Source organism: Neofelis nebulosa, chromosome 13 (genome assembly GCF_028018385.1).
Source record: "Neofelis nebulosa isolate mNeoNeb1 chromosome 13, mNeoNeb1.pri, whole genome shotgun sequence".
Taxonomy (NCBI): domain Eukaryota; kingdom Metazoa; phylum Chordata; class Mammalia; order Carnivora; family Felidae; genus Neofelis; species Neofelis nebulosa.
In genome coordinates, this window is record NC_080794.1 from 23,266,096 (window position 1) to 23,293,653 (window position 27,558).

At 50.1% G+C, this 27,558-nt stretch overlaps 1 protein-coding gene across 1 annotated transcript; it reads left to right on the forward strand.

Moving 5' to 3' along the window:
* The first annotated feature begins 7,306 nt into the window (after window positions 1-7,306).
* Window positions 7,307-27,204, forward strand: LOC131492403 (liprin-alpha-1-like). The gene is given in 11 exon segments (XM_058696031.1): window positions 7,307-7,474; window positions 13,698-13,799; window positions 14,071-14,235; window positions 14,623-14,961; window positions 16,490-16,636; window positions 18,207-18,341; window positions 19,898-19,981; window positions 22,382-22,513; window positions 23,807-23,869; window positions 25,099-25,178; window positions 26,958-27,204. Coding segments are annotated over 11 exon segments (1,662 nt in total).
* The last annotated feature ends 354 nt before the right edge of the window (window positions 27,205-27,558 follow it).

Sequence of the window (27,558 nt, forward strand, 5' to 3'; positions counted from 1 at the left end):
TCTTTTTGCCTGAGGTGTTCCTTGTGGAGTCACTCTCATGGTTCTTTTATCAGTTTTGATTCTTGTCTTTGTAGTGAAGTGGTACTACCCATTCTGTGTTTCCTCTACTTTGTGGGTTCCTATTGGACCTTTGTACCATATCTTCTGTGTCTTTTGGGCTTGTGTATTTTCTTGACGTTTCCTCTGTGTATGGTCTAGATATATTTTTACCTACCCATCTTTCAGTTCACTGAGGCTATTCACCTGTGTCTAGTCTGATGTGAAGCCCACGGACTGAGTTCTTAATGCCATTGACAAGATTTTTTAGTCTTTTAATTATGTTGGAGAGCTAGACAGTGGGAGTAAGGGAAGAATAGAGAGAGAGGGAGACATAGATGCCAAAGCAGGCTATAGGCTCTGCACTGTCAATACGGAGCCCAACGCAGGGCTCAAACTCCCGAATCACGAGATCATGACCCGAGCTAAAGTCAGATGCTGAGCCACTGAGCCACTCAGGCACCTGGAGCCACTCAGGCACCTGGAGTGAGTCACTGAGCCACTCAGGCACCTGGAGATCTTAATTTTAGCTCTGATAATTTGCAGTTTGAGAATCTGTTTTGAGTCTCTGAAAATTTCCCATTTGTCAAGAATGGTTTTTGGACAGTTGACTTTTGCATCCAATCACTCCAGTCTATGTGTCTCCTCTTGGTCTGTTTCTCTTCTTTCTTCTTTGGGTCGATATGACGTAAAACTTTTTTTTTTTTTATGTTTATCTATTTATTTTGAGGGAGAAAGAAAGTGAGAGCAGCGGTGGGGGTAGAGGACGGGGTAGAGAGAGACACTGTTGAGGAGAGGCTCTTTTCTGTCAGTAGAGAGCCCAACACAGGGCTCAAACTCACAAACGTGAGCCGAACCCAAGTGTTGGTCACTTAAACGAGTAGGCTGAGCTATCCAGGTGCCTCTCTTTTTTTGTTTTCTTGTTTGTTTCTTTCCTTTTCTTATTAAAAGAATTTTTTTTGTTAATATAATTTACTTTTGAGAGAGGGAGAGAGAGGTAGAGACAAAACTTGAGCAGGGGAGGGGGAGACAAAGTGGGAGACACATAATCCAAAGCAGGCTCCAGGCTCTTCACTGTCACCACAGAGCCCGACGTGGGACTCAAACCATAAAGCGTCAGATCATGACATGAACCAAAGTGGGATGCTTCCCCAACTGAGCCACCCAGGCCTTCCTTTCATTTCCTTGCCTTGCTTTGCCTTGCCTTTCCTTTCCTTTCCTTTCCTTTCCTTTCCTTTCCTTTCCTTTCCTTTCCTTTCCTTTCCTTTCCTTTCCTTTCGTTTCCCTTCATTTCGTTTCCTTTTCATTTTTTTCTTTTCTTTTCTTTTCTTTTCTTTTCTTTTCTTTTCTTTTCTGTCTTTTTTTTGTCTTGTCTTATCTTGTCTTTTCATTTCTTCTTTGTTTTTATTTTTGTGCTGGACTGTATGGAGAAGCATAGAGGCTCTTCGTGTGCTTATATTCCTTCAGCATTTCATCCCACACACCCCGAGTGCGGCGGTTATTGGGCCCACTCAGGGGTGAGTGAGTTGAGACTGGGGCTCAGTCTTTGTAAGGTGCAGTGTGAGCTGGGCTAACGCTGTCCCCCACCCCCGTGTAGACCTCCAGGATCTCCATTTGGAGGCTGGAGTATTTCTGAGGACCCGTCCTTGATGCTAGGTCCCAAAGCCCAGTTATTTTCTCCACAGCACAATGAGATGATGGAAGAGTCAGCTTCTCAGGCGTGCTTGCCGAGTGCCGGGCTCATTTTCTGTGCCTCCCTGTGCTGTCCAGAGCTCGGTTCGCTGCGACTTTCTGCTTGCCTTTCTGTTAGGTTTCCTTTGCAGCTCGTTGGTATATTGCCTGCAATCCCTGAGGAAATTCAGAATCCTCACATGTCTTGAGGGAGAGAGAGGACTCTGAACATTAGAGTTGGCTCAGCGGGCTTCCCTTTTGTTGGGGTCTCAGTCCTTCCAGTTGTGACTGCCTCAGGGTCTCCTTGATGCCTTCAAACATGCTTCAAATTGAATTCATCTTTCCTAGTTCATGATGTGTTGATTAACAGGCTACTCACATGTATAAGAGTAAGCCAGGGAAGACTGAGAAGTCATAGTAAACATTTTGGTCATCAGCATTTGTTACAGGAGAAAACGAAACCCAGTAGTCCTTGCCTAGTACCCGTCGTTCTTCTAAAATGACCATCCAGTTTGCGCACGCTCAGCCAGCGTCCATGGAGTGGTGATGGTGTCAGCCTCCCAGCTCCCTATCCCCCACTGCCATGGCCGCCCTCCTCCCCCGTCAGGTGCCTGCCCAGGGCAGGCTTTGTGGTGACGGGCTGGCTATGACAGGGCAACTAGACGAAGTGGATTGCTTAAGTGACACTTATCTGGGAGTGTTTGATCAGTGTTGTTTGTTTTCTACTTTTCGTAATGTTTATTGACTATTTAGAGAGACAGAGAGTGTGGCCAGGGGAGGGGCAGACAGAGGGAGACCCGGAATCTGAAGTAGGCTGGGGGTGGGGTTTGCCTCAAGTGTACAGGGTAGCCCCCACAAAAAGGGCTTCTGTGTTGGTGCACCCGAGTCATCTGCAGAGACACAACCACCCACGCTTGTTGAGCCCTTTTGTGACTCTGCACCATTGTGGTCACCAGGCTCTGGCTGCTGTGCTCCTCGGAGACGGTGGTGGAGGCCCATCTGAGAAGAGTGTATCTGGACGAGTGAAGGGGTTAGGAGGAAATGTTGCTTACTTGCGCACTGTGGTTCCGGAACGGCCTTTTCCGGAGAGGTGGCTCGGGAGCTGAGGCTGACCGAGCACTCTCCCAGCAGTCTGACTCCGAGGCCGAAGGCCGGGGTCAAGGAGGAGCTTGGCTTTGTTGTGAGCGATGGAAGCGGAAGCGGAGCCAGGTGAGGCACCAGGCAGCTGGTGTTGGGACAGAACCTACCCCGTGAGGAGTTGGGTTTTCAGATAAGGGCCTGGGGTCATTGTGTCCTCAGGGGGAAGGACTGGCATCATGTTGTTGAATATTTTATGTTTATTTATTTTTTTTCAATATATGAAATTTATTGTCAAATTGGTTTCCATACAACACCCAGTGCTCATCCCAAAAGGTGCCCTCCTCAATACCCATCACCCACCCTCCCCTCCCTCCCACCCCCCATCAACCCCGTTTGTTCTCAGTTTTGAAGAGTCTCTTATGCTTTTGCTCTCCCACTCTAACCTCCTTTTTTTTTTTTCTTCCTCTCCCCTAGAGGTTTCTGTTAAGTTTCTCAGGATCCACCTAAGAGTGAAACCATATGGTATCTGTCTTCTCTGTATGGCTTATTTCACTTAGCATCACACTCTCCAGTTCCATCCATGTTGTTACAAAGGGCCATATTTCATTCTTTCTCATTGCCACGTAGTACTCCATTGTGGATATAAACCACAATTTCTTTATCCATTCATCAGTTGAGGGACATTTACGCTCTTTCCATCATTTGGCTATTGTTGAGAGTGCTGCTATAAATATTGGGGTACAAGTGCCCCTATGCGTCAGTACTCCTGTATCCCTTGGGCAAATTCCTAGCAGTGCTATTGCTGGGTGATAGGGTAGGTGTATTTTTAATATTTTGAGGAACCTCCACACTGTTTTCCAGAGTGGCTGTACCAATTTGCATTCCCACCAACAGTGCAAGAGAGTTCCCGTTTCTGCACATCCTCTCCAGCATCTATAGTCTCTTGATTTGTTCATTTGGGCCACTCTGACTGGCGTGAGGTGATATCTGAGTGTGGTTTTGATTTGTATTTCCCTGATGGGGAGCGACGTTGAGCATCTTTACATGTGCCTGTTGGCCATCCGGATGTCTTCTTTAGAGAAGTGTCTATTCATGTTTTCTGCCCATTTCTTCACTGGGTGATTTGTTTTTTGGGTGTGGCGTTTGGTGAGCGCTTTATAGATTTTGGATACTAGCCCTTTGTCAGATATGTCATTGGGAAATATCTTTTCCCATTCCGTTGGTTGCCTTTTAGTTTTGTTGGTTGTTTCCTTTGCTGTGCAGAAGCTTTTTATCTTCATAAGGTCCCAGTAATTCATTTTTGCTTTGAATTCCCTTGCCTTTGGGGATGTGTCGAGTAAGAGATAGCTACGGCTGAGGTCAGAGAGGTCTTTTCCTGCTTTCTCCTCTAGGGTTTGGATGGTTTCCTGTCTCACATTCAGGTCCTTTATCCATTTTGAATTTATTTTTGTGAATGGTGTGAGAAAGTGGTCTAGTTTCAACCTTCTGCATGTTGCTGTCCAGTTCTCCCAGCACCATTTGTTAAAGAGACTGTCTTTTTTCCATTGGATGTTCTTTCCTGCTTTGTCAAAGATGAGTTGGCCATATGTTTGTGGGTCTAGTTCTGGGGTTTCTATTCTATTCCATGGGTCTATGTGTCTGTTTTTGTGCGCACACCATGCTGTCTTCATGATGACAGCTTTGTAGTCGAGGCTAAAGTCTGGGATTGTGATGCCTCCTGCTTTGGTCTTCTTCTTCAAAATTACTTTGGCCATTCGGGGCCTTTTGTGGTTCCATATGAATTTTAGGATTGCTTGTTCTAGTTTCGAGAAGAATGCTGGTGCAATTTTGATTGGGATTGCACTGAATGTGTAGATAGCTTTGGGTAGTATTGACATTTTGACAATATTAATTCTTCCAATCCATGAGCACGGAATGTCTTTCCATTTCTTCATATCTTCTTCAATTACCTTCATAAGCTTTCTATAGTTTTCAGCATACAGATCTTTTCCATCTTTGGTTAGAGTTATTCCTAGGTATTTTATGCTTCTTGGTGCAATTGTGAATGGGATCAGTTTCTTTATTTGTCTTTCTGTTGCTTCATTGTTAGTGTATAAGAATGCAACGGATTTCTGTACATTGATTTTGTATCCTGCCACTTTGCTGAATTCATGTATCAGTCCTAGCAGACTTTTGGGGGAGTCTATCAGATTTTCCAGGTATAGTGTCATGTCATCTGCAAAAAGTGAAAGCTTGACTTCATCTTTGCCAATGGGGATGCCTTTGATTTCCTTTTGTTGTCTGATGGCTGATGCTAGAACTTCCAACACTAGGTTAAACAACAGCGGTGAGAGTGGGCATCCCCGTCGCGTTCCTGATCTCAGGGAAAAAGCTCTCAGGTTTTCCCCATTGAGGATGATGTTAGCGGTGGGCTTTTCATAAATGGCTTTTATGATCTTTAAATATGTTCCTTCTATCCCGACTTTCTCAAGGGTTTTTATTCAGAAAGGGTGCTGAATTTTGTCAAAGGCCTTTTCTGCATCGATTGACAGGCTCAGATGGTTCTTATCTTTTCTTTTCTTACTGTGATGTATCACGGTGATTGATTTGTGAATGTTGAACCAGCCCTGCATCTCAGGAATGAATCCCACTTGATCGTGGTGGGTAATTCTTTTTATATGCTGTTGAATTCGATTTGCTAGTATCTTATTGAGAATTTTTGCATCCATATTCATCAGGGATATTGGCCTGTAGTTCTCCTTTTTTACTGGGTCTCTGCCTGGTTTAGGAATGAAAGTAATACTGGCTTCATAGAATGAGTCTGGAAGTTTTCCTTCCCTTTCTATTTCTTGGAATAGCTTGAGAAGGATAGGTATTATCTCTGCTTTACACGTCTGGTGGAACTCCCCTGGGAAGCCATCTGGTCCTGGACTCTTATTTTTTGGGAGATTTTTGATAACCGATTCAATTTCTTCGCTGGTGATGGGTCTGTTCAAGCTTTCTATTTCCTCCTGATTGAGTTTTGGAAGAGTGTGCGTGTTTAGGAATTTGTCCATTTCTTCCAGGTTGTCCAATTTGTTGGCATATAATTTTTCATAGTATTCCCTGAGAATTGTTTGTATCCTGAGGGATTGGTTGTAATAATTCCGTTTTCATTCATGATTTTATCTATTTGGGTCATCTCCCTTTTCTTTTTGAGAAGCCTGGCTAGAGGCTTGTCAATTTTGTTTATCTTTTCAAAAAACCAACTCTTGGTTTCGTTGATGTGCTCTACGGGTTTTTTTTAGATTCTATATTGTTTATTTCTGCTCTGATCTTTCTTATGTCTCCTCTTCTGCTGCGTTTAGGCTGCCTTTGCTGTTCTGCTTCTATTTCCTTTAGGTGTGCTGTTAGATTTTGTATTTGGGATTTTTCTTGTTTCTGGAGATAGGCCTGGATTGCAATGTATTTTCCTCTCAGGACTGCCTTCGCTGCATTGTTGCATTTTCATTTTCGTTTGTTTCCATGTATTTTTAAATTTCTTCTCTAATTGCCTGGTTGACCCACTCATTCTTTAGTAGGGTGTTCTTTAACCTCCATGCTTTGGGAGGTTTTCCAGGCTTTTTCCTGTGGTTGATTTCAAGCTTCATAGCCTTGTGGTCTGAAAGTATGCATGGTATAATTTCAATTCTTGTATACTTACGAAGGGCTGTTTTGTGACCAGGATATGACCTATCTTGGAGAAGGTTCCATGTGCACTGGGGAAGAAAGTATATTCTGTTGCTTTGGGATGCAGAGTTCTAAATATATGTGTCCAGTCCATCTGATCCAATGTATCATTCAGGGCCCTTGTTTCTTTATTGACCGTGTGTCTAGATGATCTATCCATTTCTGTAAGTGGAGTGTTAAAGTCCCCTGCAATGACCACATTCTTATCAATAAGGTTGCTCATGTTTATGAGGAATGGTTTTATATATTTGGGGGCTCCTGTATTCGGCGCATAGACATTTATAATTGTTAGGTCTTCCTGACGGATAGGCCCTGTAATTATGATAAAATGCCCTTCTTCATCTCTTGTTACAGCCTTTGCTTGAAAGTCTAGTTTGTCTGATAGAAGTATGGCTACTCCAGCTTTCTTTTGGCTTCCAGTAGCATGATAAATAGTTCTCCATCCCCTCACTCTCAATCTAAAGGTGTCCTCAGGGCTAAATTGAGTCTCTTGTAGACAGCAAATAGATGGGTCTTATTTTTTTATCCATTCTGATACCCTATGTCTTTTGGTTTGCGCATTTGGTCCATTTACATTGAGTGTTATTACAGAAAGATACGGGTTTAGAGTCATTGTGATGTCTGTATGTGTACGGCGTAGCCCCCACAAAAAGGGCTTCTGTGTTGGTGCACCCGAATCATCTACAGAGACACAACCACCCACCCTTGTTGAGCCCTTTTGTGACTCTGCACCATTGTGGTCGCCAGGCTCTGGCTGCTGTGCTCCTCCGAGACAGTGGTGGAGGCACATCTGAGAAGAGCGTATGTGGACGAGTGGAGGGGTCAGGAGGAAATGTCGCTTACTTGCGCACTGTGGTTCCGGAACGGCCTTTTCCGGAGAGGTGGCTCGGGAGCTGAGGCTGACCGAGCACTCTCCCAGCAGTCTGACTCCGAGGCCAAAGGCCGGGGTCAAGGAGGAGCCTGGCTTTGTTGTGAGCGATGGAAGCGGAAGCGGAGCCGGGTGAGGCACCAGGGAGCTGGTGTTGGGACAGAACCTACCCCGTGAGGAGTTGGGTTTTCAGATAAGGGCCTGGGGTCATTGTGTCCTCAGGGGGAAGGACTGGCATGATGTTGTTGAAGTTTTCGAAAGCTGGTGCTGGTAATGTGTGGATAGTGGGTTGGGGAGGAGACAAGATTGGATGCAGTGTAGACGTCATTGGGTAGAGTGGCTCCTTCTAATGTGTGGGTTGAGTTCTAAGACTCGTTCTTTAGGCAACAGGTACAAGCCCCTCACACCACCCATCACATAAAGCACAGGACAGTGTGCGTCTTTATATCCTATACCGAACTACGTAATGTTTAAAAGCAGCGTGTGTAATATTTACGTGTGCAGTTACAAGGCATACACTAAAGTATTCACCTTTTCTGGAGTGCCTGGCAGGCACTGTACTAGGTGCTGAACACTATGTGCTGCAGTTACCTCACCCAGAGACCTAGGCGGTTTTACGGAGAGCAATAGAAGGGCATGGGAGTGTGTGGTTCGGTGGAATAGGAGGAACATGTGCACAGGGTGGCTGCAGGATGGCCGTTTTGTCCCATGGGTCGGCGTGGGACAGACTCGGGGAGGCGGTTTTCCTTGGGAGGTTCGGCTGCCCCGTGTTCTCCTTCATGCACCCCACTCTGTCTCCCGGACACCTTTCCAAGCACCTCGTTAGTGAAGCTCCATCTGGGCGGACTGTGGGCTCTTTGAGTTCCACACCGGCCACCACCCTCCTCCCCACACCTGTGCCTCCTCCTGGGAAGAGAGCAGCTTGCTCCCTGGTCCGGTGGTCAGAAGCCAGGGAGATGGCTTTGCCTCTTTCCTGCTCTTCCCTCTCCCTGCTGGTCCGTGGGTCCTGTGGCGTGGACCTTGCCTGTCTCAGAGGCCATCTGTGAGGTCTCTGGAGATCTGTACCCTGTCTTCACTTGGGTGGACTCAGGGAGGGGCCGAGTCCTGCGGTCTTCCCTGCTCCGGCCCCACTCACCTCGCAGCAGCTTGGCTGTGGGGCGGAGGGCGCCTCCTGCTGTGCAGAGATGCTGGCGTCCTGCCCCGTCCGTGTACAATACACCTCGCTCTCTGAGAAGACGGCCTTTCTTTCTGAATCTGTGTCCTGTCTGCTGGCCCTCAGTGCTGGGTGTTGCTGAGCAACTTGGTCACTAACTCCTTTGGGGAAACACGTATGCCTTGTGTACAAGGACCGTCTAAACTGCTCCTTTTCTGCTCCTAGGTTGCTCAGTCAGTTAAGCGGCTGACTTTGGCCCCGTCATGAACTCTTTCTTGGCGAGCTAACCCCCGAGACGGGCTCTGAGCTGACAGCCCAGAGCCTGGAGTCTCCTTTCAATTCCTTGTCTCCCTCTCACTCTGCCCCTCCTCTGCTGCTCTCCGTCTCTAAGAAATAAAGAATGACATTAAAAAATTAAAACAGAAAATCTATTTCTATTTTACTCTCTTCTGTTGTTCACAAAGGTCATGCTTGCTTCGTTCTTCCCCAAGGATGAGTACAGCTGACCGTAGAACAACTTGGTGTTCGGGGTTCCACCCTGCCCACAATTGAAAATCCATGTATAACTTTTGCGTCCCCAGAACACTTAACTGTTCAAACTCTCCTGTTGTCCAGAAACCTTACTAGAAACACAAACAGTGCATTAGCACTTGGATCTTGTGTGTGTTATATGCTATATTCTTCGAGTCAAGTAAGCTAGAGAAACAGTTTTACGTCACAGGGAAATAGATGCACAGCTCTGCGCTGTATTGATCCCTAAGTTTATTCTCCGTTTGTTACTAGAATGAATTGTCTATCAGAACCCACATCATTCCTGACTTAGGTGACACACTACGCTGTTGTTACGTGTATCATTAGCACTGTGCATCAGAAATGGGAGGAACCAGGGGCGCCTGGGTGGCGCAGTCGGTTAAGCGTCCAACTTCAGCCAGGTCACGATCTCGCGGTCCGTGAGTTCGAGCTCCGCGTCAGGCTCGGGGCTGATGGCTCGGAGCCTGGAGCCTGTTTCCGATTCTGTGTCTCCCTCTCTCTCTGCCCCTCCCCCGTTCATGCTCTGTTTCTCTCTGTCCCAAAAATAAATAAAAAACGTTGAAAAAAAAAAAAAAAAAAAAGAAATGGGAGGAACTGGAAAGATTCCTGTGTATTTACGGATGTCACATTTCATGCATTACCAATGAAGGGTGAATGCTTCATGATGGCCTGGTGTAATCAGTACGATTGCTTCGTCATGGCCTAGGAGATACACGGGTGAATGAATGGTTACAAAGCTTTTCTAGCCTGCAGGTTTACAGCCATATTCCTCATACAGTCTGGACACATTCTTACATTACAAAAACGGCCTGTGATAGTAGGCTGGGAGGCATTTTCTCTGGGCGGGGACAGAGAGAGGCCTGCCAGAAGGTAATGTCATTTTTTGAAAGCCAGGTTATGGAACAACACGTTATTCGTTGTATGTCAGATCTTACTGCCCTTATGCCCGTGTGAGGATAGGCCGTCCAAGTGCACACAATTCTCCCACACGACGTTCCTCCTGATGACCGCTTAGGTGGTGGTGACACACATGCGCCCCGGGCGGCCTGGCTGCACGCTCCCTCGATTTTCACGCAGAGACCTGTGCATGGCAGGCGAAGTGGTTCACTGAGCACCTTGGTGAGGATTTGCTGTCTGGAAAGTGGGGGTGGGTCCTCACAAATGTGCTGATATGCAGACCTGCATGGGGTCGGGGGGACCCGCTAGTTGGGGCAGTCTTGGGCCTTGGGGCCTGGCGGTATGGGGGTGGAGGTGGGCACTGTCTGTGCAGCTTTCCAGAAGGGCCTTTCTGTTCCTGGCCAATGTTTCCATAGACGGCTGGCTGGCTTTAGTCCCAGCGCCCTTGTCATGGAAGGGTCCATGTGGGAAAGGAGCCGAGACGCTGGCGGATCAGTCCTGGTGGCAGCGTGCTTTCCAGCGATGCCACTTCCATGCCGCCTTCCTCGCCATCCGTCTGCTTCACCAGATCTCCTCTCTGTGCTGTCTTCTTCTGTGACCTCCTCTGGGCTTTTCTCTGTGCTCTTGACCTTCTGTAGGATACGCATTTTGAATCCCTGCATCCCCCAACTCTTTTTCTTTTTCTTTTGTTTCTTTTTGCCATATGCAGAGTCTCATTCATGAGTTTCCTGATTGGCTGTGTCATAGGTCCTGGAAATCACGCACGTCATATGGACAGTCATCTCTAGCAGGGATTTCTTGATTGTGTTGGGCTTGATGGTTTTCCCAGAGTTTTTTGTAACGTCCCTTGGCATCTTCCTGACTTTCATAATGTTCCCTCTGTGGCGGTTCTCTTTGGTAGCATTGACTGTCCTTCTTTTTTTTTTTCAACGTTTTTTGTTTTTTTTTTTTTTTTTTTGGGACAGAGAGAGACAGAGCATGAACAGGGGAGGGGCAGAGAGAGAGGGAGACACAGTATCGGAAACAGGCTCCAGGCTCCGAGCCATCAGCCCACAGCCTGACGCGGGGCTCGAACTCACGGACCGCGAGATCGTGACCTGGCTGAAGTCGGACGCTTAACCGACTGCGCCACCCAGGCGCCCCTCATTGACTATCCTTCTTGTAAAGTGCCTGTGTCATGAGCCTCACAGATCCTCGTGGCCCCTGGTCCACAGGCAGACTTAGACCTGCTGCGTTCCAGAGCGAGTGAGCCGCCAAGACACGTTTGGTGGTGACCCGTGGGGTTCTGGGTGGCCAGGACATTGTCCAATGTCAGAAGAACTTTAGAGGACAGTCCCTTGCTTTCAGCGTACTTCCTGAGTTGAGGGACAGAGCCGGGATGGAACTGGTCCAGGGCATGGGCTCTGGTTGTGCAGCCAGACCACTGGCCACTGGCACTTGTTGCCTTCAGGACCCTGGGGTGAGCTTCCTACACAGGGCCAGCCGCCCTGATCACACCCTCGCCTGTATCCGCTCAGTCGGTAGCTGCTTCACCCCTTCCTACCCAACATCTTGGTGCTCACTTGTCTTTCTCGTAAATAAATGTCGTTTGTGGCATTTTCCGCCCGACAGGGCACCTCCTTCTGCATGAAAACCTGTGCAGACAGCCATGGTCCTCTCACCTGATTTTCTTGGGTTTTCCCTTTTTGTCTTGGAGTGGTTGACATGCGGTGGATGGTGGTTCCTTCTTCTCTGCAATCTTCTCTGGGGCGTCTGGGAAACCGTGTGCTTCCTCTTCGTGGTAGAAGCTGCTTCTCCTATCGTCATGACCATTTGAAAAGCCAAACCCCTTTCTAAAATCACCAAGCTATCCTGTGCTTGCATTGAAATGTGCCAGTTTTCGATCCTTCCCTTCCTTCTGCCTTACGTCGTGATGTCAGGTCTTCACTTGTCTTTGCAGTTTGAGTTGAGTCTGCAGGTGTGCCCGTCTCACAGCAGTCCTACATCCACAGAGATGCCACATCTTCCACACGAGACACAAAGATGTCTCACAAAGAGCACCAGGTTTTTGCATGTGCTGCGGTAGCCGCAGCGAGAGCTTCGAGAATTTCCCTTTCCTTGTGCCTCCATGGTCCTCACGCAGGCCGGCTGGCAGCTGCAGCTGTGGACCTCAGTACATGTCAGGCCATTCAGCCTTTTCTTGTCATACCGTGAGTCTTCTCTGCATCGCGGGAGCACGTCCAGCATCCCTGGGGACACTTCAAACGGGTCCCAGGCTGTAATTAAGGTTCATGGTATTGCCCCTAACATGGTGAAAATGACGCAGGAACCCTGAGAAATCACTTCTCCTGTGGTGCTTGATTTACTGGAGAAAGGAAGTGCTTACCAGGAGCTGAGTAGCAGATTCGTGGATTCGTGCAACACTTGAGGGGACCTCAATAGCAGCAGGAGGTGGTGCACACTTCCCCCAGAGGACAGCGTCTGCTACAGTTCGTGTTATGCAGTTAGGACTAATCCTGCGTCTCCACATTTGTTTGCCTTTCTCTTGACTGCAAATGGCACCATGTAGGTACGGTCAGTTTCTGTGTGCAAAATGATACGTTTTATCTTGTTAGAGTCGGTTTGTGTATGTTTTCGGATAGGAAATGCTATAATAGCCTAGTGTCTGCGTTTATTTCATGCACCTGTGGCCTCCCTTTTACTTACTAGTTTTGATACTTCGTAGCTGCTCAGCTCATCTGCCAGTCTTTCCAAAAGTCACACATCTCCAGAAAAGTTTCCAATGTATTTATTGGAACAAAAATCCCCACATAGAAATGGGCCTGCACAGTTCTACATCAAGGATCAGATAGGCTTCTGTGGGTTCACCTTGTCAAGTCAGATTGCAAGGAACGTGGTCAGTTCTGTGGTAACATTCCCGTTGATTTGGAAAGGGTTAATTTATGAAGGAACTTGAAGTATGTCACCAGTTTGTCCTTGGATTTTCTAGAATGGCTGAAATCAACCACTCTCTCTTTGGAATGTCAGTTGTTAAGTGAACGTTTATCCCTTCGTTTGTCCTACAGAGACAAAAGCTCTGGGGCGCCTGGGTATCTCAGGGCGTTAAGCGTCTGACTCTTGGTTTCAGCTCAGGTCATGATGTCATGGTTCAGGGACTGAGCCCTGCACCGGGCTCTGCGCTCGACTGACTGGAGAGTGTGCGTCCACCTCCTTGGAGCCCACCTGTACCCCATGTCCTGGGCGGGCGCTCAGTATTGGCGGGAGAGAAGCCCCACGCGGGGTGGTGGGCCCTGGCATCACTCTCCTCAGAGACCCTTCATCCATAATATTTCCTGCTCGACTAAGGAAATAAGTCGTAAACTCGCCCTTTCGTCAAGAGTCCTACCATCATTTTTGAAAAGTCCATTGGGTATGGTTGAGTCTGATTGAGCCAGGTGTTCAGGCTAAGACAGCAGCTTTTGACTACCGTCAGCCTTTCCCCGCTGCCGCTCCACAAGCCTGCTTGCCAGACGAGGCCAGAGGCTGGGGATGGGCAGCAGGCTTCTCGGCCTGTTGCTCCCGAGTCAGCAGAGCTCCTGAGTCCTAGACCTGCCAGGCACCTGCAAACGTCTGTCCCCTTGAGTGTCGGTCCCTCCGAAAATCCCCGGGACTCCTGTGGGTGGTGAGGAGGGGACTGGTGTGTGTGATGCTACTTGAGGGTGGTGGGTGCTGGGACTCTGGAGGGCCACGGAGGCCTGGTGTGCTCTGGTAAAGACCCCCTGTGTCTCTCCACTTTTGTCCCCTCTCTGACCCCAGGAGTGTGCAGCTCTCGCTGCAGAGCTCCACACCTGCAGGGAGCAGCTCGTGCAGAGAGAGGAGGAGATCGCCAACCTGAAGGCGGAGAGAAACAACACCAGGGTCAGTAGGCGCACTGCCAGGGTCTTTCAACACAGGACACCATTCAGTCCCCTTGTCCACATGTCCCCATGGAGTTGGCTGGGACCTATTGTTCTCAAACCTTGTTTGATCCGTGAGGAGGAGTGAGGCTATTTTAACACATTCGAGGGGATGGCTCCCTACCTGGGCACTGAATTGAAGGGATTCAGACTTGGTTTTGCATTTGGTGAACTTGAGGCCCGGAATTGAAGTTGTTCTTGAAACACGCTTTTCCTTTTGCCTCTCCCGCTAGGTGCTCCTGGAACACTTGGAGTTCCTAATCTGCAGACACGAGAGATCTCTCAGGAGAACATTGGTGAGGCGACAGGCAAAGACTCAGGCCGGTGTGTCCAGTGAGGTGGAGGTGCTCAAGGTCCTCAAGTCCATATTGGACAACGACCAAACGGAGGATGAAACGGTGTGCCTAGCCACGGTGGTTCTCAATTTGTGCACATGCTGTGTGTTATACGCACGCTTTGTGTGTTTGTGTGACTGGAGTTTCCTTTTCATCTTCTTGAATTCTTGTGAGAAGACAGGTCTGTATGGTTAAAAAGCAGTAGTTGGTGGAAATGTTGTGTGTATCGATTGGCTAGTACAAATTGCATAATGTGATTTATTTCGGGGAAGATTTGTCTCCAATGTAAAATGGAAAGCTGTTAACAAGCAAGTTTGTGAACAGGAGCATCCGTGAAAAACCTTACCAGCATTCTGTCATGTTATTTGAGGCGAAGGGGATGTTAGGGTAACTGTATAGTAAGGACTAATGAAACACCTCTGTGTACAAACTCTATCCCTTTGTTTCCAGGTAAGAGAGCAGTTACGTGTGGCACTGGAGGGGTGTAGTTTCGTAGAAGAAGAATTAGGGGCCACACGCAGAGTTCAGCTCCAGACATCATCACAGGATTTGATTGGAGGGGGTTTCCTTTTTATGCATTGTTTTTAAAACAACATATGAAGACTAGCAGTGGGGGCCCTCACATGTTGCTTCCCTTTCTGAGTTTCCAAGGTGCAGAGCCAGATGAAAGAGCTCCTGGCTACCCTGTGCACTCTCATGGCCAAGCTGGAAGAGGACCTAGCCATATCAAGGAAAGACCTCATCCGTTCTGAAGCAATGAACAGCATATTACAAAGAGATGTCCGTGAAGTGAGTGTCGGTTGAAATGGCCACGCCGTCGTCTAGCCAAACGTGGGGTGTTTGGTTCGGCCTTGCCCAGTGTGTCCTTCGTCTCCCACGGGTTTTGAACGTTTGGAGTTGGGTAGAAGTAGCAGCAGAACGGGACGTGACTCCGGGGCCTGGGCGGGCTGCCTCCCCGTCTGCGCGGTGGAATCTGTCCTCCCTGGGCTCTCCCCTGCCGAGGCCTGGCGGGCAGGTGGCGGAGTGCCCTCGGGTGTGGAGTGTGGGCCACCTGAGCTTGGCCCATGCCATGCTCTCGGTCCGTTTTGGGAACACACTCGGCACGTGGGAACCAGCGTGGTGCTGCCAGGTCGCTGCCGGGGGCACGACCGTGCGAGGGCGGCTCTCCCGAGGGGCCGTCACGGCCGCCTCTGCCGCCCTGCCCTCCTGCCAGGGGTTCCGTGCTCCTGGTCGTGGCGGTCAGAGTGAGCGAGGGGCAGCCCGCTGGTCCCGGTGTAAGGTCATGGAGGAGTGCGGCCGCTTCTGCACGTGTGGTCGTCGTGGATGGGAATCTGATCCTTGTCACAGAAACTAGTAAGGGTGGGATGGTTGCTCTGTGCCTCCTCCTGTCCCTGTGAGCTGCCCTTTGTGGACAGTCCCCGCACACCCCACCCCCAGCCCGTCAATGCCACCTCGGGAAGACCCTGTCAGACCCTGTCAGACCCACGTGTACGTGCACGAGCAGTCTGTTTAGTACCTTAGTGTGGGTGAGGCCGTGTCCGAATTTAAAACAAAAGTATTTGCAGAAATTATATAACCCATTCAGTGAAGTTGTTGTTTGGCAAAGGTGGGGGGAGACCCCGCAGCAGAGTTCAATATGCAGAGAGTTTAGAAAATCATTTCTTAGGACTCATCACTTTCAGTCTTGAGACTGCTGACATAAATTGCTTAGTAAACACAGAGGGCTGGAAGAGGAATCTCTCGGGTGGTGGACAAGAAAGGCAGGGCAGGACGGTCTGGTTTCATTTGCAGTGTCAGATACCATGGGATACAATGTTGTTACAGGGTTAGGCTATAGAAGATGACTTCCAGTTATATGCAAGGTGGAGTTTGGCTTCCTTTTGTTAACACTGCTGCTTCAACTTTGTGGGAATTGGATGAGATTTCCCCCACCTTTTCCCCGGAGAGGGGATGGTGTCTCATGGTGCGTGCCTCCAGAGGCAAGTCGCTGTTCTGTGGAAAGCTCAACGGTGTCCGGAGGCAACCGAGGTTGTGACTTCCGGGAGATTTTATTATCCATTTGTCTTTGAACACATGGGAAAGAATAAGCCTGGGTACCTGGCCAGAATCCCGAGCAGCCTCCGCACTGTCGGCACAGAGCCTGACGCGGGGCGCCAACTCACAAAGCGTCACCGGCTGAGCCACCCAGGTGCCCCGAGGATGCTACTTTTCTGTTTGTTTGGGAAATGAGAATTTCGCCCAGTTTTTGTGTCTGGAGTGTGTTAATGTGTCGTACGCTGATTCTTTCCCTGTTTTCCCTCTGAAATACCTGCTGTAGGCCATGGCCCAGAAGGAAGACATGCAAGAGAGGATCACTACCCTTGAGAAGCGCTGCCTCAGGGCACAGCAGGAAGCCACCTCTCTGCAGGACCTCAAGGATAAACTTGAAAACGAGATCGCAAAGAAGGACTCTCTGCATCGACAGGTCGTTGGTTTCGTTGAACTTCATTCCACTTTTATTAATTACAAGTCAGGTTAAGGACCAAGTGTCAATGTCAAGGTTTTAGGATCTTAGAATCTTGTGTTGACCAGCGGGGTTACTTCAACGTCCAGGGTTTAATTCTTTCGAATTTTATGGAAGCATGTTATGGGGCTACCCTCCTTGGTTCCTTCCTTGTCTTGTCTTAAATGCACGTTATTCTGTTGCCCGTTAGCACTGTTTCCAACTGAGCAGGGAGTAGCCGGGAATGTGTAGGCACTGGCCATTTTGGTTAGTACTTGAGATCGGGGGGATGGCAGGTGCAGAAGCACAGTCTGGTGTGAGGATGTGAGACCCTGTGTTTTGGGAAGCCGCACGGCTCTTCCTTGGTTGTCTCAGGTCATCCGGCATTGAACAGGAACACCGCATCCAGCTTCTTGGAAACAGAGTGAGTTTGCCTGGTGTGTTTGTCAAATGTGTCAGTCGACCCAAAATGATAATCAAAGTGAAAGACTAGGAAGCCATGAAAATGACATTGAGGAATGCTGTTTGATGGCACGTAAGATGTTCCAAATCATGAGTGTAAAAGGCAGATCGTGAAATACTTTGTGTACAGCATGTGATTTATATTCTGAGGGTTTTAAAGCATGAGACGCAGTCTGTATATACACACAGAGCTATATGCACTCAGAAGATGGAAGGAGTCTGTGGGAACAAACGTTAACCTGGCAAAAACCTCACCTTATACATGATTTTTAAAATGACTTTATATGTTTTTAATGCTTATTTATTTTTGAGAAAGGGAGCCAGTGTGAGAGAGAGAGAGAGAGTGAGCATGAGCAGTGGAGGGCCAGAGAGGGAGACAGGGAGACACAGAATCCCAAGCAGGCTCCAGGCTCTGAGCTGTCAGCACAGAGCACGAGGCGGGGTTGACCCCATGAGCTATGAGATCATGACCTGAGCCGAATTGGCCGCTTAACCGACTGAGCCACCTCGGCTTCCCTAAAAGTCCTTTAACAAAAAATCTCGTGTCTAAGTTTTCCACGTTGAAGTTTTCCACGTTTTTGGTCAAGAGGGAGAGTGCTTTTGTTGAATAATGGTACACTTCCAAAAAGAACTCAACTGGCATCAGGCATGCTCTCAGAAGCTCTGTGCTGGCTGATGTGCCCACCTCAGAATGTCCTATGGAGCGAGCCCTCGGACCACAGTATAAATATGTTCACGAAGGGTTAGGACCGAACCCTTCCCTCCTTAACTTGTCAGGAAGAACGAGCAAGCTCCTCCAGAAGATGGGTTTTCTTTAATGTGTGGGAACTTTGTCTTTTGAAAGACTTCTTTGAAGATACTGAAGAAGAGCAAAGAGTTTGGCAAGACATGTTTTGCGTAGTGAAACGAGGACCAAGGCAGTGGGTGACTCCTTGCAGACAGGAAAGGTTTACTCTGAAGCACCTCCCAAACTGTTGGCTTCAGTCAGAACGAACAGTAGATCTCTGCATTTAGCTTTTGTTTCACTTTATTAAAAATGGAAACGGAGAGAAGACTTGCTACACTTTGATGCTTTGCCTTCATTTCCTAGACTGCGGATCAAAACCGCCAGTTGCAAGAGCGCCTGGAGGTGGCGGAGCGGAAGCTGCAGCAGACCCCGAGGAAGGCCAAGTCGCTGCCCGAGGTGGAAGCCGAGCCGGCCCAGAGGGTGGCCACCCTCTGCAAGGTGGGGCCTGCCTTTCCTTCTGGGTCCCATGGTGGGAATGTCATTTTCATGGCGGTCCGTTCTTGTATCTCATTTCTCACCGGTAACGTCGGCGTGCCAAATTCCGCGACCCAGCTGAGATCTGTTTTCGGTGCTACTTTGTCTGAGATCGGAATGCTTTTCAAATGGCAGGCATCATCCTCAGTTTTGTTCCCTCCGGTTTTGTCCGATGTGTGCTGTGTGCCGTTGGCTGCATCTAAGACTCACTGCTTTTCAGAGTTAAGTCAGCGACTCAAAGCTCAAGGTAGTAGCCTTGGGTAAGAGAAGGACAGGGGTGCCTGGCTGGCTGAGTCAGTGGAGCTTGGGACTCTTGATCTCAGGGTCATGAGTCTGAGACCCCGTTTGGTGTAGAGCTTACTGAAGGAAAAAAAGAAACCAAAAAAGCATAGAATTTTTCCGAGAAATGAGAAAATCCTATCCTCTTTTCAACACAATCGTTTTTATTTAAAAAATTCTTAAATGTTCATTTATTTTGAGACAGACAGAGAGAGCGAGCATGGGCACATACATGAGCAGGGGAGGGGCAGAAAGAAGGAGATAGAATGCCAAGTAGGCTCCATGCTATCAGCACAGAGTGTGACACAGGGCTCGAACGCCCAAACCTTGAGTTCATGACCTGAGCTGAAGCCAAGAGTCAGAACCCGACTGACTGAGCCACCCAGACACCCCTGTAAGAAATAAATCTTTAAGGAATTCACTCGGAGGTTCAACAAATAGAGTCGAGGAACGTGCCAGACACAGTCCCTGCCCTCCCAGCTCTCATAGCCCTCACCACCCACAGAGGAAGGCAGCAGTTGAAGAGGTAGTTTCCAGACATGATGTGGTCGGTGCTGGGATCGAGTGATGCGCACAGGACGAGGGAGCACATGACTGGGCAGCCAGTCCGTCCTTCCGGAACCTGGGCTGAGGGAACCTGTAGCAGGGAGCCTGTCGGTGCTTCTGTGTCACCGGTTCCAGTGCAGTGAGGGTCCCAGTGGGAAGGGGGTGGTGTCATCACGGGATGCTGACCCTCAAGGCTGCCATCAAGTCGGGCAGGCGGCATTGGGCACCCATAAGCCCAGGCTCCAACAGAGCCTCTCCTCCTTTGTGATCTGCATGTCAAGTCTCCGTTTGTTTTCTCGCCTGTCCTCTCTCCTGTCCCTGGTCAGCCGTGTAGCCCGACTGTTTGTCTTTGGACACTCTGCTGCTGAGGAAGCTAAATTGTTGGAAGTGACTTCCCAGCTTAGGAAGCTAGCACGCCTGTTTGCTCTTTCTGCTTGCTGCTTCCTCCTGTCCGTGCTGAGTGGCCAGGGGTGTCTCCCGGGGGACGAGGCACCGTCCAAGGATCCGGGAACCGGGGTGGGGACGAGACCGTTGCCTACCCCCGGTCACCAGCATGGAAGCCCACTGCTTCCAACTGGCACGCATGAGGCCGGTAGGGACTGTGAGCAGGCGGAAGGCCGCTCACAGCATGTCGTGCATAGGCACAGCGTGTGGTGTGGGGCCGCCAGCTCTTCTGACCCCGCTGTCGCCCACAGGCCGAGCAGAGGCGTGGCAACATCGAGGAAAGGCTGCGCCAGATGGAGGCCCAGCTGGAGGAAAAGAACCAAGAACTGCAGCGGGTACGTGTGCGAGCAGAGCAGCCATGCACCTGGCAGTGGTTGAGGATGAGGCACAGGCTGGGGGTGTGGGGGTAGGGAGTGGTCCCTTGTTTCCCACTTCTCCCCATGTGGACGCCAGGCCCCTTCTCGGTCCCATCAGGGGTACAGTGGACTCTTGTGCGAGTTGGATGCTACTGAACACTCCTAGCATGTGGACAATGTTGGGGACGCTGGACGCTGGGGCCCCGGAGGCAGTGCTGCCTAGGGGTGGAGGCACCCGCACAGCCCACTGTGCCCACCAGCTCATTAGCAGCTACTCACGGTTGACGCGGGACCTCGTGGGTGTCCCTTGGCCAAAGCGGAGGTACTGGCCTGGGGTAGGGCAGCCTAGAGGAGGGGTCTCCTTCCTTAGGACATGACACTGAGGTCCTGAAATCAGGTCACGGGCCTGACCTTGGTCCCCACATCCTGAATTTCTACTTGAGATGAAAGGCACAGGTCAGGGTAGATGTTCCTAAGAAGAAGAATAGCGTAATCGAGCCTTGACGAAAGGGAGGCCCGTGTCCCTTGAATCCCCTGAGATTTTTCCCTGCGGTAGCTGGTCAGACGTCAACGTGAAACACCCAGGAGACAGAGCAGGCAGCGGCCTCCCCATCTTGGGACGTCCATCCAAGGCCATCAGGTTTTGTTTTCACCAGAAAACTCGAAACACTCACCCTTAACTTACACCAGAAACTCGTGTGCTTGGCCCTCAGGGTCAGAGAATAAAACATGAGTTCTCGCGGAGTGAAGCTTCTGATGCCAGCGTGAGGGCTCGTGTTGGCCGACCCCAGCCTGCCATGACACATGCACACAAGCGAGCACAACCAGACGCTAGCCTCTTGGGCCGAGAATTCGACCTCACCTACTTAGAGAAGCACTTCATTGCCTTTAGGACTGTATGGTAGTTTGGAGGGACAGGTGTTGAGATAAGGATTCTATTATAACTGAGACAATCCGACCCCAGCCTGCCATGCCACATGCACACAAGCGAGCACAACCAGACGCTAGCCTCTTGGGCCGAGAATTCGACCTCACCTACTTAGAGAAGCACTTCATTGCCTTTAGGACTATATGGTAGTTTGGAGGGACAGGTGTTGAGATAAGGATTCTATTATAACTGAGACAATTCCAAGGACACTTTTAAGCTGTTTTGCTTGAAAAATACTTGGGTGCTGATCCCTTCTTGTGGGGTGACCAGGGTCTTTTCCAAGTGATGGCCGTTGCTGCGTGTTAGGTGAGGTGGTCGTGCTTTCTGTTGCCTGCTCCCAAGGAAAGAGGTGCCAGCAGGTGTGGCTTAGAGATGAGGAAGCCCGAGCATGGAGGGACTGTCCATTGCCTAGCCTGCGGGTGTGTCCTGTGGGCTCTTCCTCCTCCCTGGGCCCCCCGACTGCAGGGCACATGTGTAGTCCGTACCCCACGGCCCTCCGCCCGGCAGGAGCCCCTGAATCCTGCCGGCCTGTCCTCGGCGCTTCTGTTTTGGGTTAATTCAGGAGATGCGGCAGAAACGAGTTTTTAAACCAGACGATTGATGAGAGTTGTATATAACACAGACCCGTGAACTTTGCGGTTACGTTCGGAAATTACTTGAGGTAATTTGTTATGAATTTCTAATACAAGTTCCATTACAAAACGTTCAGGAGATGTGGGAATTTCACAAAAAACAGGTGAAAGTCTTTCTCACCACTGAATCTTTCCCAAAGTGGATTTTTTTTTATCTTTCGGTTTTGTCAATGGATTCATTTCTTTCCCCCTGAGGCCAGATCCGAGCTTCTGTTTCCGCCCCGGAATATTCCTCCTCCTGTGTGTAGATAAGCTGATCCCCTTAAGAATATGCTCTTTAGGGGCGCCTGGGTGGCGCAGTCGGTTAAGCGTCCGACTTCAGCCAGGTCACGATCTCGCGGTCCATGAGTTCGAGCCCCGCGTCAGGCTCTGGGCTGATGGCTCGGAGCCTGGAGCCTGTTTCCGATTCTGTGTCTCCCTCTCTCTCTGCCCCTCCCCCGTTCATGCTCTGTCTCTCTCTGTCCCAAAAATAAATTAAAAAACGTTAAAAAAAAAATTAAAAAAAGAATATGCTCTTTCCTGCATGTACATCTGCCTCCTGAGCCCATCTGAGAGCTAATAATGAGGACATTCGTGAGGGCCCATGTGTGTTTTGTTTCCCAGAAACAAAGGCACCTGCTAAGTGATGACCCCTGGGAAGCAGGTTCCTGCGTTTCTGTGTCCCGGGAGGTCGGTGCTGGCAGTGAGGCACAAGCACGCCCAAGAGTGCCGTGGGAAGGGGCAGCCGAGGATGGCGTGCGTGTGGGTCGCACCGCTGGTCATTCGCACGTCTGAGCCGATGTTCGCACTTTTGCTTCAAGCCTGCGTCTTCTCTTTCAGGTAAGGCAGAGAGAAAAAATGAATGAAGAGACTAATAAATGTCTGTCGGGCACTATTGACCAGCTCCTTTCCGAATCTGACGAGCGTCTTCAGCGTCATCTTAAGGAGAGAATGGCTGCTGTGGAAGATAAGGTAGGACATGAGAGACAGCGGCTGAGTGCCCCCGTCCTCACAGAGGAGACGCTCACGTTGTGATCCTGAGGAGCAGCGTGGAGCAGAGGCTAACAGCCACTGTAGAAAGTAGAAATGATTCTTTCACGCGGAAAACTGCAGGCTGTTACCCACTGTCTGTGTTAAGTTCCCAGTGTCCTGTCCCTGCCCGACGTATGTGTGCGGGAAGGTGCGTCTTACTGTCTAGAAGAGGAGTATGGTCTGGGGAGGGCCCGAGAGTAAGTATGTGAGGCTTTTACTAACTGAGAGGTAAGGAGTAAGCTAGCTTCATGCTAATCAAAGATGGGCCCAGAAACAGCCATAGGCAGTATATAACTAAGGGGAGGGGCCGTGTGTCGATAACCCTTTGTTGATAGGACCCGGCAGTGGCTGGATGTGGTCAGCAGGCCCTCGTTGGCCACCCCTGTGCTGGAACCTTCAGCCTGGTTCTTGTCTGGGGAGCTAATTTGTACCTCTTTTGTCCAGACGGACCGGTAGGAGTGCGCAGTTCTGTCAAGCATTTAAGCAGCTGAAAACAGAGTTTCTCCTGTTCCATCTCCTGCCTTCCCTCTTTTCATCTGAGTTGGAAAGAGTCTAAGCCTGGACTCTTACACCATCATAACGGATACACTTGAGGTGTAACGGGAGGGAAGCAGTATCATAGGATCTCTGTGAGAGAAGCTCTGGTGGTGACAGTTGGGTGCGGACCTGATACTACCAGTTCTGGTGACACCTGTGTCCCTGTAGATGAGCCCAGAATCTTCCCTAAGATGGGCACTTGGAGACACCAGTGAGCAATGCTAATTACACGACACACTTGTTTTGGGTAAAACCCATTATGAGGTGCGTTATTATACCCCACGTGAGGTTCTACCTTGATCACTGGGGCCAGCCTTTAGGTAGAATAGTTGTATGTGAGATTGGAATTCTATGTACGAAACTTAGGTCAGGTTTCCCAAGTGACTGAGGCATCACAGACCCTAAAAGCTAGTACGAACCAGTGTACCTGCTGCAAGTAAACTTAGGAACTTGTCATACTTACAGTCAGACAGTGATCCGTGAAGAAATTGTACATGGACAAAGCATGAGGAAAGGCTGTTACTGCAGTTTCACAGACAGCATTTCACTCTGTGGTCATGTGACCCTGTTCGTTGGTATGGCCATCCACTCCATGACTTTTCTGTGGTGCTGCGTTATTGTAAAGAGAAACGTAGGCGTGCTCTAGCATGTGGAACGTTTGAAAGAATGAACACTAAAGGACTGTACCTTTCTCAGAAGTCTCCGTTAGGAGAAGTGGGCAATCTGAAAAAACAGTTACAAGAAACGCAACGTGAGAAGGTATTTCCATCTCTCAATCATTCAGTGATCCCTTGAGACTGGAAAGGAGCAGGTGACCTCTGGGGCTGACACTTCCTCCAAGGCGAGCCACCACTGTGCTTTCGAGGGGCCCCACGCTCGCAAGTCTGAATGGCACGCATGTGGCAGAGTTGGAGCTGAGCAGCCTATGGGGTTCAGATTTCTGAGTCCCTTCGGGGGTCCACTCGAAAGCTAAAATGTTCACGCAAACCTTTCGTTGAGTGCAGCGTTGCGCAGCAGGAAGGTAACAGGAGACACGGGTGTCATCCCAAGGATTCTCGCGGCTGCATTCGAAATGGTCAAACAGACGGGTGATGTTAGTTTTCATGTAGCCCGATGCAGGCAACGTGTTATTGTATCATGTAAATAGTATAGACATGAAGGAGCTACTCTACAATGTTTTTCCACATTCAGTCCTTGCAACCCACGGGCCGTCTCACAGTTCCATCCCCTGTGGTCGGGACCAGCCCCACTTTGGGCACTCAGTTAGCCACGTGCGGCGGTGTCTGCTGCCTGGGACGGCACTGCCTAGGGCGTTGTTGTGTGACCGAAGGTCCTCTTCGGTTTTGCTCCCTGGTGCTGCGTGTGCAGACGTGAGGCTGGGCTGCGGAGGGTCCACGAAGGAGCACGTGCCTATTGCACAGAAGGGCTATTCCCCCACCGCCCAGAAAGTCCTGCTCCTCTCTACATAATTAGGAACAAGTGTTAGTGGCTCGGTGTTTCTCCTCTGTAACCTTGCTAGGCCTGTGACCTAACTGTTCAGTAGGGTTTAGGACGTTCACTTGGTGATCCGGGTGTTTCCTGGAGGACTCTTGGAGACAATGGTCTTGGGGTTTGTAACTGCTGAATTTCCCCATCGTGTAATGAACCTACAGTGTTGTATCAGTTTCAAGTAGACAGCATACCGTTTCACCAATTGCACGCGTAACTCTGTGCTCACCACCATCACTGTGGTCACCGTGTGTCACCATACAGAGTCCTTAGGGTATCACGGACCGTATTCCCTGTACGGTGCTTTTCATCCCCGAGACGGCCTTATTTGATATCTGGATGCTTATGCCTCCTAATCAGCATCACCTCTTTTGCCCACCGCCCCTACTCTCCTCTCCTCTGGCCACTACCAGTTTGTGCTCCGTGTTGAACGGACTCTTGAGGCAAAGAATCGTTAACCTTGCTTGCAGTGAGTGTCGTTGTCATTTGCTGCTTTGCAGGATCGGCTTCTACAGAGCATGGAAGCACTGAGGGCTGAATTAAAGCGGGCAAGACTGAGAGGCTCTTCGCTTCACCACGGGTATGACATTTCCCGGGTCACAGATGTGTTTGAGATGCGGCTGGGGGCGGCTTCCCTCTGTCACCAGTATGACCTGAACCAGCTCATGGTTCCAATGTAGAACCGTGGGTGTGCTATGGTATGACCCGAACCGGATCAGAGTTACACACAATAACCCTGAGCGTGTTGTAGTCTGATGCGATCCATTTTCCAGGTACCACCTAACTGATGATGGGGCGGGGCTGGGGGGACACTGCCCTTCACCGTGCCTAACATGAACCACCTCACAAACACATATGTTAGCACCTGCTGTGTATCTTCTAGAGGAATCCTTTGGCCGAATGGGCAGAGTGACTGGATGTAGCTCAGGGAGCCGGTAGCTTCGTAGTTGGCAAGAGGGAGAAGTGAAACCTCATTGCAGAGGTTAGGTTTGGAATCTCAGGAGACCGGGAGGCATGACAGAGCTCACAGCCATGGGAGGAGGCGTGGAAGTTAGGGAAAGTTCTGTTCGTGTTTGGGTGGGTTTATTTGCGGCCTCCCTCCACCGAGTGTGGCAGTGATGGGGTGGGGCTAGGAGGGGTCCAGCGTGCCAGATTCGGACCCAGCGTCCCCGGAAGCTGTGGTCCCTTCGGTAACACCAGTGGGGTCACCATGGGAGTGGACACGTGGCCATGGTTGTGAAGGTCACCTTCACATTGGTGGGGTTAGCGCAGTGCTCCCAGTTTCTTAGCTTTTTGAAAAGAGTGGAGAATGACATGTAATCGCTTTAAGTCTGTTGGGACATTGGTGAGTCGCCTGTGAGGGAGCGGGTCAGCCGGCTTGTGAGCTGCGTCCTGCAGACAGTAATTGTCAGCAGGTATTAAAAGGTTTGCTTGCTTCTTTGTAAGAAATAGGTACCAGGTGAGAGTCATTCTGGTGTGACAGTGCCTCGAGTAGCTGACTGGGCCCCCTTAGGTGCAGGCTCCTGCTCCAAAAGCAGGCCCACTCAGGCCGCACTGGGATTTGTGCAACGGAAGTCAGCTTCTCTTCTTTTCCAGAGAGCAAGGAGCCACTGGACTCCCGTGCAGGGTTCAAGTGTGGAGGGTGAGCCCGTGGCTGAGGCCGGGCACGTGGGCTGGCGGGTGCTCCTTCACAGCTGCTGACCGCTTCGTGCCCAGAGCCTTTGCTGAGGGGAGCAGCTGACAGCCCAATTAAGTGACTCCACCCTAGGGGCTCGGGGCTCCATGGAACTTTTCTGGAGACTTCTGTGGCCAAGGGGGACATTTGTCTGTTAGTCTAACTGCACAGAGGCCAGAGACGCTTTTGCCTCCTGTGTACGGGAGCTGCGAGGTGTGGTTCCCAAGGATCCTGCCGCGGATGCCCCTGGGGCGCCCAAAAGTGGCTGGTGGAGGAAAACCTGGGGTCACCTGGCATCACAGCGAGGGCCTTGGCACACGTGGGCCGATGGCAGGTGAAGGCCAGAGGGACGTATAGGAGTGCTTCCCGGTCAGTTGGGCAGGAGGTGGTGCAGACACGCTGGATGACAGCTTGACTGGGGGCAGGCGCTGCTCCACCTCGGGGACGTCTGGGCCGCGGGGATGCGTTGCACCTGCTGGGCCCGGGAGACCCTGTCTCCACAGGACCCGGCTAGCGGGCTTGCACTGGAGCCAGGGGCAAGGATGCCTTCCTTGGAGACCTTTTTCTGTGACCTCATTTTCCTAATTGACGGGTTTTGGCCTGGCTGACAAAGTCCCCTTTTCTTTAGATAACAACCTTGGTGTGTGTGTGCGTGTTTGTTGATTGTTTCCCTCCGTATTTCAGGCGGACGCACGTCAGCAGCATCCCAGCTTCCAGGTTCCGTCTGGCGGACAGCCCCACGGATGCCAGCAGCAGCAGCAGCAGCAGCAGCAGCGCGGTGTTGCAGCGCCGCCGGAAAGGCCGTGTGGCCCGTCTGCGACATGAGCCTTCCAAGGCAAGGACCTCCATCCTCTGGGGGCTCTCGTGGGACCCACCTGCCAGCTCCAATGTCACCTGCCTTTTCCTGTCTGTGAGGCTCTTCTGGAACTAAAGGACTGATAGGCTGCTTTCTCCTTGCCGCTTCCCCCATTCTTCTTTTGCTGCCTTAGAATTTACTTTTGAGAGCTTTTGTTCTTTCTTTGTATCAAGTAGCAATGTGGATTAAGATAGGACCTAGTGTTAAGTACAGCACAATGCAAATTAGTAAGGGTTTGAAACGCTAATGAAGGTTAAATGAACACGTGTATTCATCCTTAAACAACAAAGAATTCACCTTTGGAGTCTAAGTACTTTTGTCCTTTGTCTCTTCGGCTGCGTATATTTTTATATATTTGTGTAAGTTTTGAGCACCTGTAGTCATGGAACAAGTTTGGTGCAGACATCGTCCCAGAGCTAGGGTGCAGCA